General features: G+C 37.8%; 1 protein-coding gene across 5 annotated transcripts in view; it reads left to right on the top strand.

Annotated features, from left to right (window-relative positions):
• Positions 1-1,107: 1,107 nt before the first annotated feature.
• CW7 overlaps positions 1,108-10,768 on the top strand; it is a 502,578-nt gene continuing 492,917 nt past the window's right edge. For 2 of the 5 annotated variants that reach the window (XM_089453026.1, XM_089453028.1), the window contains exon 1: positions 1,113-1,444. In XM_089453026.1, coding sequence (XP_089309152.1) covers positions 1,443-1,444 — 2 coding nt within the window. In that variant the 5' untranslated portion in view covers positions 1,113-1,442. Of the gene's footprint in view, positions 1,445-10,768 lie in introns of all 5 variants that reach the window. The other 3 variants (XM_089453029.1, XM_089453024.1, XM_089453025.1) reach the window with 3 other exon arrangements.

The raw sequence follows: 10,768 nt of genomic DNA, 5'->3' as shown, positions 1-10,768 counted from the left end.
CTATTGAAGCAATTGCTATGGTGTGAGTCATAAGGTATTTAAAAAAAATTGACCAAATGGAAGAGGGTAGATGACCTAAGGTTGTCTTTAATGATAGATTGTGCAAGAGCAAAAAAACTTGGATGCAACAAAATAACAAATGGTTTAGTAAATGGGGTATTTGCTTGAACGCGTGTTCCATAAACAACAAAGAGATAAAAGCTTTTGTTATGAAAAATTCCCACAAGCGTACTTGGGATAAGGAGCTAGGAAGAAAGAAAAATTAATATATTGAAGTGTTTAATCCCACTCATAGTCATCAAACAAAAGCATACATAGAGGGCAATACCTCTTGTAGAGCCAAAATTCTTATTGCTAAGTTAAGGACTAATTCTCATCAACTTCGTTGTGAAACAGGGCACTGGAAAAGGCCAAAGGAAGTATGGAAGGAAAGAGTATGCATTTTTTGTTTTTCCGGAAAAGTGGAAACATAAAAACATTTCATTTTAGAATGTGAGGCCTTCAAAGACAACAGGGAAAGTTATGCAGATATGCTGGCAGTGCTTGGGATAATCTATTTAGCGAAGGGTTTGTCAAGAATTTGGGAGCATTTATTTTGAAGTTTCACAGAAAAAGGCCGAATACATCAAGCAGAGGAAAAAACAATATGTCCCATAGGCTAACTTTAGCCTTGTGTACGTTAAAATATTTTTTTTCCTTTCTTAATTACTTTGAAAGTATAATATGATAAAAATGTTGTAAACATTTTAATTAGATTAAAATAAAATAAAATAATTAATAATTAATAATAAAAATATTGTAAACATTTCAATTAGATTAAAATAAAATAAAATAATTAATAATTTATAATAAAAATATTGTAAACATTTCAATTAGATTAAAATAAAATAAAATAATTAATAATTTAATTATAATTATAATAATAGATAAAAATAGATAAAATATTTGATTGAGTAAAATTATATAAATAATAATAATTAATAGTTAAATCAGTTTAAATGCATATTAATTTGTAATCTACAAAATGCTTATATCTAATACCAATAAAAAAATTTAAACTCTGTTAGAATTATTTTAGAATTCACTCTCCTTCAGTTCCATGACCATAAATGTACCAAAGATGCCACCTACGAGTCAAGTCAATCGCTACGAAGGATGCCACAACACACATGAACGCACAGGATTTCATTGGAGCAAATGTTAGAGTGGGATTCATAGGGCGGTATAATCGAACTGGTGGATGGCTGAAATAGGAGCGACAGACTAGCGTGTTTATTATCGTTGAGAATCATTAAACATTTGAGAACAAGAATCTACGTAATGCATATATGTGAACAACGAAAGCCCGTGGCATTCTAGGGAACCAAACTTTCATTCTGAGTCGACGCACAGCACAACGATCCGGTGAATTTACTGACCAGAACAGATAACAGAGAAAGCCCATGTAAGAACATTCAAATTATTCTCGCCTTGTACACATTGATATGTATTATTTATTTATTTTAGAGGAGTGAAAATGGTCCGTACTTGTACAGTTTTTAAGCTCAATAAGTGCAAACTGCGAGGGAGGTTTTGCAATTTTAAGATTTTGGTTGAAATCTGCTTCCTTTACAAGAAAACAGAGATCTTTTCAGAGTCCAAGTTACTGAAATTACAAAAACTCGAGAACCACTAAAGAACATAATTTAATTGAGTTACAATGCTTCTATATCAATATAGCTAAGACACGGAAAGATGGATAACAGAGATTCTGGTCAAAATAAAGTTGGTTGCTTGGGTTGTGAGGGCTACATAAGAACAGTGAAGAATGAAGAGATGCTGGTGGCAACTAATGCATTTTTTATTTTCTCTGCCTACATCTCTGTCATTAGTTGCTGTTCTATCCATCCCCATTGACCTATTTTGGTAATCGATGGTCATTAGTGCAATTTCATTTAATTTCAATTTTTTTTTTTTTGGGTAAATTTCAGTTGGATTAGCATCAAGGGGAAAACAAATTGCCCCAGGAAGTTTGAAATTTGTCAACCTACAGAGGTATTTTGATTTTTAAATTTTAACCTCCTCTTGGCGTTGCTTAGCTATGGACAACTCTTTCCGACTTTATAATCCAAGTCTCCAGTTTGGTCTCCTCACAAAATTTCTCTCCAAGTGTTCAATTGGAGCAATCTAGCAGCAATTAGGGCCGGTCACTCATAGATTGGAAACATCTCTGAAACAATCTCTCTTACTCTCACTAGGTTTTAGGAAGTTGCTCTGAGATTCACATCCCGAGGCTAGGGTTGTCACGACGTAACGTGGACTACCTCGGGTTTAGGTGTCAGGGATGAGGGGTATTTATGCTGCTGCAATCACACGGCACTTCATCTGGCCTCATCCTTTTTTGACAAGCCATTTGGGTGGGCAGGTTCCAGCAAGAATGGAACTCTGGTGAATGGCTTAGCACTCAATTGGTCTCACAGTGAACCAAGGCCCTGTTGGTTTCTGAAGCAATCTTCATAACATGGAACTAGTGATCTCCTTCCACTCCTCTCTCCCCTTCTTTTAACCAAGAACTGAGGCTTGGAGATTCCATCGTGCACGTAAGGTGACACCACTCATCCCTTATCCTGTCTGCCATACTTTCCCATCTTCCTCTACGGTTTTTCTCCTCTAAACCATCCCGGAATTCAATTTTTTCATCCAAGCCAATCACTTAGAGATTAATTTATAGATTGAAGTACGATTACCATCCATAAAAGCAGTAGGCTCAGTGTTAATCTTCCCACATGAGACGGACTGCATCTCACTATATGATATATAATGGAGAGTCCTCCGATCAAGGTTTTGCCTTTGAACATTTAGTGGCCGTTACTACAACCCTGCCACTTTAAATTTCTCATGGTACTAAATGCTGTCATTTGCCATGGATTGATGCTTTGGTACTCATTTCATTTAATATTCCCCTCTTTGCTTTTTCCCCCTTATGTTAACGGTAATGATACTTTATTAAGACTGTACAAAATCACAATAGTATCAACCCCAACTATACCCAAAGGGTGTTTTACATTCCGCAAATAAAGCTTATGTATTATTTTGCTGACTTCTTGGGCCTTATTTCTAAAATTTGGCACCCTTTATGACTTGCATAACAGTCCTGAATTAAAGTTCACAAAATTTTAGTTATGATCACCTGTCTGAGCTTCCTGATGGCAGTGACCATTAATACATCAGTTCTAGAAACAATTTTTGAAAACTACTAACAGACAAACAAGACCCATGCATTCTATTACTGACTGCAAAGGAATTGACTTTGACAGGAGGGACTGTAGGAATAAGCTGTTTGTTAGCCTTCATTTCTTTGTTTTGTTGTCGTCCTCTTCTGTGTGACTGGTGTCCAGAAATACCGCTCTGCTTGCCCTTAATCATTGTTTTGATAGCTATTGACTGGTGATGAGTATGAGCTATATCAAATGTCGGGTTCTAAGGGGATACCTCTGAATCCTTCCTGATTATGAGTATGAACTTTTTGTTTTCCCATTTTTCTTTCCTCTATCTTACATTGTTTATTGATATCCATCCTTCACCCCTCTATCCTGTTCAACTTACATTGTTTATTGATATCCATCCTTCACCCCTCTATCCTGTTCAACTTCTTTGCCAACCTTAGAATTTTCTCCAACTGCTCAATGGTGCCCCTAATCTTTACATTGCTTTCTGCTAAGATTTCCCTTTGAGCCACTTTTTTTTTTTGGTCTCCCCATAGGAAAGAACTGAGCTGATCAACCCCGAAGGGGATCAAGCCCCATGGCTTACTAGCTGGGCCTAACCCCAAGGGCGTCGAGGAGAATTGACCCTGTGACCTCCTGATCGGCGAGGTACTTTAACAATGGGGATGCGACCGGTTGAGCTAACCCTTGGGGCTCCCTTTGACCCACTTTTATATCTGTAGCCCTACATTTTAGCCTTTCCAATGCTTCTACAAGTAGCGACTCAAGCATTCTTTAACTTTATGGGGCTGTTGCAGGCCTGAATCAATATTGTAGAACTCTAATGTTGGAGTGCTGATCTTTTACCTGTAATTCCCAGTGCCTATCTCTACCTGCCCTGATTGGGAAATTTGCTTCTATCTGCACAATCCTTCTCCACCCTGGCCTAATTGTAAGGTCAATTTTGCGAATTGAGGTCACAATGAGCAACCTAATGCGGCCATCTATCTAGTTTGGCTCCTTTATTTGCTAACTAGTACATTCTCCATTTTAGCATTCGTGGAACGTGGATATAATCCATTTATTCATAGAATTGCATAATAATTTTTCTCTACAAGATGATGCGATATAACATCACAATAGGTATTGCTTTGTTATTTGTTAGATTCACTATTAATCTTGAATCTCCAAAGCAGCCTAAGCTCTTGACCCCTAATTACCAAACTTTCTGCAGTGCCCAGGCTTCTGCAATCCTATTGGAGATCGATCCCATGCCCTAAGAGAAACTTGTTACAAAACCTCCTTTTGAGTCAATAATAACCCCCCTGCCTTGTCTCTCTGTTAGTTCCTCCTTTTATTCCATATTGGGTACTTTGTTCGAATTACTTTGCCCATTAACAATAAGCATGCTGAAAATTATAGCTTAGATAGGAACTTCTGCACAGGTTCAATGTGAATATGCGAGTAGTTCGAGATATTTTCAAAATGTAATTCTATTTTGAAACATAATTATATGTTGTAATTCACTTCAGTAAAAAAAGTGAAAGTCTTAATTTTAGCAGTTGAGTCCAAAATTTTATCCCATGCATGACTTAGACTAGTAATAATATTAAAAATAGATTCTTCGCTAAAAGTATAAAGGCAGGCCAAGGTAGAGGCTTTGATCACAGTTGAGCAGGTTGAGCTTCGAAGAAGGAGAGAGCATAGGCAGCCAGGAAAGAGGCATTTCCGGGCAGTGCACAGTCCTGTATAGTGTACGGAAGTTTGTATAGTCATACAGGCAACACTGTACTGATCCATCAGTAGAATGGACAGTACTGTATAGATCCATAGAGTTGTAACCACAGTCCATACCGGTGTTGATAATATCGGTATCGGGAAAATATCGGCGAGGGTCCAGAAAATATCTTATCGGCAATATCGGCGAAAATATCGGCAAGCATAAAAAATGCATAATATATTCATTTTTTTCAGATTTTTAAACATATAAAGCAATAACAACATGAAATAAACACATTGGCACATAAATATGAAGAAAACACTAATATATATGATGTCAAATAGAAATGATACATCAAAGGCGATACCAAATTCTGCTGATCCCTGATAATTGTCCATTCAAGGACACTCAAATGTGGAGAACCAATACAAAGTAACATCACATATATAAAAGTATCTCATCATCATGAGTTATATGTAGCATAACAAATAAAACTAGCAGTTATCTATCTGAAATCACTGCCCTCTCCCCCTTTTACGGGAAAACATGATGCGCTGTTTGCCAGGCCTGCCCCTAGTAGTAGAAGGCCCTGACCCTGCCTCTGCACCTAATGTCAAATAATGAGTGCTAGGTATGGGGCTATGCTCTCCTATATCTATAGTAGATGGTGTCGATGTTGATGCTCCCGCAGTGTCCTCCTCCTCCTCCTCCTGCTCCTCCGACTCCGAGTCCTCCTCTTGCTGCCCCTGTTCTAATGGATCATCTGCCACTGGCTCTAACCATGAAGGTGACTCCTCCAAGATGGGCTCCTCAGACTCCACCCTCCACGGAGACAATACATCAATATTGTCTAAGGAAATGGCATCTGGATCCATTGGTGATTCTATTTGCTTCACTCAAAGTCGGACGTTGTAATGCATATACACCAAATCGTTGAGGCGTGCGAACTCCAACCTGTAAGAGTGTCAAAAAAAGTAATGAGTCTTGACTCTTGACTCTTGACACTTGAAGGTCATAAATTAAAAATTAAAAATTACAATAAGTGTAATTGCTCAACTGAAGGCTTGAGCTCAAAGTTATACATGTTGCGCTTTTTTGCGTGTATTTTCTCAAATACACTCCAATTGCGCTCACACCCTGAAGAGCTACATGTTTGACTCAAGATTCGTATGGCCAATTTCTGCAAATTTGGTGCCCTTGCACCATAGCTTCGCCACCAAATATCTACAACAAAATAATGAAATAAAAAATTCAAAAACTTAAAACATAATTAAACTTTCAAATAAAAGTTACATAATTGAATTTAAAAAAAAATAGAATTATAAGTAAGGAAATTCTAAATTGAAAATTCTAATTTCTAATGAGTGATGACTTGTCACTTACGTGGCATGAAGAGGGTCCTTTCCCTAATAGCATCATCAAAGCCAAATAGGCCAACACAATCCCGATAACACTGTATCTCGCGATTGATTTTGCTACGAAGCTCAGGATCAGGTACCATCCTCTGAATACAGGAATGGAGCCCTTCCATCACCTCGCCATCAAAATCAAAGCTGCATTTGTATGAAAATGCGGGGTTGAGGAAAAGTGCTGCTGCATGAATGGGTCGATGAAGCATCCCTGTCCACCGACTATCAATCACATCCCATAACATCATCTGCCTATCAAGGCCAACAGAACCCTTGTCTGCATAATAAGAACGAATGGCCTCCTTGGCCCTATCCATGCCCTCATACAAATAAGCCATTGCAGGCTTCTCCCCATCCACCAATCTGAGAACCTTTACTATAGGTTCACTAACTGCACATGCTTCTTTTACTTCATGCCAAAATGTCTCAGAGTACACCATTTTTGCAATGGCTTTCCCGTCCTGTCTCCTATTGTATCTACAATTATGCCAATCATCAGACACAAACATTTACTTCAACTCGAACTGACATTGAAGCAAAGATTGAAGAGTAATAAAGTTTGTGGCAAAACGTGTGATGGCAGGACGCCGCAACTCCTTGTTTCTAGTGAACCTCCTCATGAGGCTAAGAACAAAAGCATGGTTATAAATAAACTTGGGGATGCTCCTAGCCATATCAACTGCCTCCTTGATGAAGGAGAGTTTCTCCATATCCTCAAGCAACAAATAGAGACAATGTGCTGCACACAGAGTCCAAAACAATGTGGGATGCCTCTCCATAAGCATCTTGCCGGCAGACACATAATTAGCTGCATTGTCTGTTATGACTTGCACCACATTCTGCACACCAATCTCCTGAATGAACCCATCTAACAACTCACATATCGTTGCTGCATCTTTGATATGTTCTGATGCATCCAACGATTTAATAAACATGGTACCTTTAGGACAATGTACTAAGAAATTTAGAAGGGTCCTACCCTTCCTATCCGTCCAACCATCAGACATCACTGTGCATCCAGTAACTTCTCATGTCTTTTTCAACTCCGCCAATCTAGAGTTGATGTCCTGCTTTTCTGCTTGAAGAATTGGCCCCCGCAACTCCTCATATGTGGCACTTTTGTACCCTGGGCCCACAACAACAATAGCATCACACATTGGCTACCAAAATGGATTGGTTTTGGTGATGCTGAGAGGTAAGTCGCTCCAGAAATTACACCTCCCCATGACTCTATCTGCTTCTTGCTTCTCCTTTTTTTTAACAAGTGATTTTATGCCAGTTTGTGCTCCAGGTCTTGTTCGTGGAACAAAAAATGATGACCTCGCAGTCGCACTAGCAGTAGCAGGTGATGATGTGCCAGCTGTGGAGCCCCTCCCACTACCCTCAACATCAAAATCAGAAGAAGATATCCCGAAAGATCTACCTGCACGTTCAACTTTGTTTCTTCCTTCCTCTTCCTTCTTTCTGTCTTTTTCATCAATTGCCTCAAGAGCTTTTTGTATAAGCTTCGGACTAGAAACTGTACGAATCCCAACATCATGTCCACTGAGTCTAGCAAGATGGTATTTCAGTGGTGTAACCCCACCTGTCATCTTGGTCCCACACAATTTGCATGTAAGATATGCATGATTTGTCCCACCATCAGGGTTCCCATACTCCCAAAATGGGTCCAAGGCTTTTGGCATATTTGTATTTTGTAGTGGGCTAACTCAAACCTAGGGCACCAAAAAAAAATTGGAATTAGTAACTTAATAAGTAATACTAATAACCACATCATTTTACAAAACAATTTTTTTGCTACATTATTTGCAATTTTGCAATGTGAATTGAAAATTGAAAATTCATAAATTCATACATAGAATTTACTTTTAGAAATAGGCAAACGGTAAACCTACCTCACTGTTCACAACTTCACATTGCACAATAAGAAACTAATTTCTAAGGTGAAGAAATTTTATAGAGATGAACCCCTAATATATAATAAAATTAGTAAATAGCCTCTGCAGCTATGAACTAAAAAAAATGGAGTTTGCTCTCCAAATATGGAGAAAACTTGAAAACTTAAAAACTTAAAACCCTTGCATTTGTTCCTGGGCATGAAAATCTTTTCAAATGGAAAAAAAATCAAGCAAAATGATTGTAGGCAAATAGGCAAGCAAGAACAATCCTAAAACTAACAAAAAATTCATTAAAATAGGGGTTTATTTGAACATACCTGTTAATGGAAGAAATGAAATTGTCTCACTTTTCTTGAAGCTTAGATCAATGAAATCTTCGTTGTTGGTGGCGATAATAGCTATGGAACGCTCAAACCCTCCTTGGCAGCAAGCACATAGCTCTCTCCTTCCTTCTCCAGCAATCAGAAATGAAAATGATGCATAAAAAACCAAAATCCGAATTTTATAACCCGCGCGGCGATTTTCTATTGTCTCCCGGCGATAAATTAGGTCGTTGCGCGATATTTTGTCGTGATATTTTCGGCAAGCCGAGAAAATATCGCGATATCGCCGATATTTCGGCGATATTATCAACATTGGTCCATACAGTTCATCCAGACAGGTGGTACTGGTACATCCATATAGCGGTCGTTTTACTTAGTTCAAGGTGTGTTTTGTATCCATGCAGTGCTGTTTTTTGGGCACTGTGTGGAGGTTTCCTTGTAAGTTTTTCAAAGGAATTAAAAGCTGATTTGAAGGAGGAATTATCTGTGTACATGTAAAATTAATTTTTATGCTTTCCTTATTTAATTTTTAGCTACTGTGTGATTGATACTATGGTCTGAAATTTAATTTCAGCATTAATTAAATTCAGCAATCTATTTGTTTGATTGAGACCATTAGGACATTAGTTGTCCCGAGTTTGAAATTTATACTAAACAAGGGTTGGGAATCCCTGCTGTATGAAAGAAACTATTTGATTTGTTAGTGGTAGTCAGGACAAGTGGCCAAAACATTCTATCTGCACACCTTCCTCGGGTCTTACATGTGGCTCCCTTGAACCAATTAAGGGGTTTCTAATTCTAAGATTTGTTGATGATTTCATGCTGGCACCAAGCTTATCGACGTAATTGATTCTCATTGTATGGGGCTTCTATACTTGTTAAATTTTGCTTAATTGTTAACAGTTTGTTGAGTTATGCATTTTTGGACTATTTTGAAGATTTGAATTTTTGGAGAGTAATGTTGTTTATTGAAATTTTTGTGGAAATATCTCCTTTTTTTGGTAGCAAATAAAATATAGTCATTCCATTCTGTTTCGAAAGCTTAGTGTATAGATACTATAAAGTTATAAACCTTAGCCAAGTGCTGAACGGAATCACTGAACAAAGATTGGCATGAAAGACTGAGTAGAATTTTTTCATTTTGATGGATTTTTGAAAGATTGAGGTTTTGTCAGAGTTTTCCCTGTAAAAAAGGGAATGTAGAAACCTTGGGGGAGAAAACTCAAGAAGGTGGGAAATCTTGGAATAGGGGAAAACCGGATATGAAGGAGAAAGGGCATTGGTCCTTTGAGATTGGTCTTTTACTACTTAGTAGGAAAAGCCAAGGAACCTTGGCAGTTGAAACCTGAGGAAGAGAAGAAAAGACTTGATGAGGAAAAGTGATTGGGGTTTTGCTTGCTGGGGTATATCTAGAAACTCAAGCAAGGAAAATCTACGGAGAAGGAAAGGCATTGTGTCATGAAGCAAGGTACAAGTTGAGCTGCCATGTAAACACCAAGACATCCTGTCAAGAGTTGGGAATGAGTGTTGTTTTACTTTTAGTAGTGGTTTCAAGAATGATTGAATAACCAAGTCATTGGAGAAACAAAATGGTTCAATTGCCAGAGTGGATGGTAACTGAATCTTGTAGGGGAGAATTAAAAAGCATAGCTGCAATAAAGGAAGGGGTTCGATTGGGCAGATCAAAGATAGAGTTTGGAAAGCAGGAGAAGAAGAGAGCCATTTTTGAGTAAGGCTTCTATTTCTGTTGCTGGGAGTGTAAAATGCTATAGTGAAGATCTATTATTTACAAAATTGAGAAAAGACCCTCAGTTATAAGTAGTGTTGCAAACATCCCGATTTTATCGCGATAAAATCTCCAAATTGCAATTTTTTGGCCTAGCTGATGTTTGCCGATTTTTACTGATATTTTCCTGATTTTTACAATATGTTGGTTTTCTGGACCCTTGCTGATTTGATCTCAATGCTGATGTTTGCAAGATTGATTATAAGTATTCCATCACTTGGTAGACTCACTTGAATAAATCCTAGAGTTTATGGCACAGCAGGTTCCTTAGTTAAAAGGTTTTTGGTGTCTTGTCTATTGTTGTTGTGATGGTTGTTTTATTTTGGATGTCTTGTGTTGTTGTTGTTTTCATTTTTTGAGTTGAGCGGTAAACTGCACTAAGCTTAAGCATAGAACACAACATAATTGGTCATTAAAATCTGTAATTCAGATACATTGGTCAATATT

The sequence above is a fragment of the Pinus tabuliformis genome, chromosome X, assembly GCF_031772625.1.
Source record: "Pinus tabuliformis cultivar Carrire ecotype Pingquan chromosome X, CPIR1, whole genome shotgun sequence".
In the NCBI taxonomy this organism is placed as follows: domain Eukaryota; kingdom Viridiplantae; phylum Streptophyta; class Pinopsida; order Pinales; family Pinaceae; genus Pinus; species Pinus tabuliformis.
Note: the sequence above shows the minus strand (reverse complement) of the source record. Positions and strands in the feature narration are given on the sequence as shown.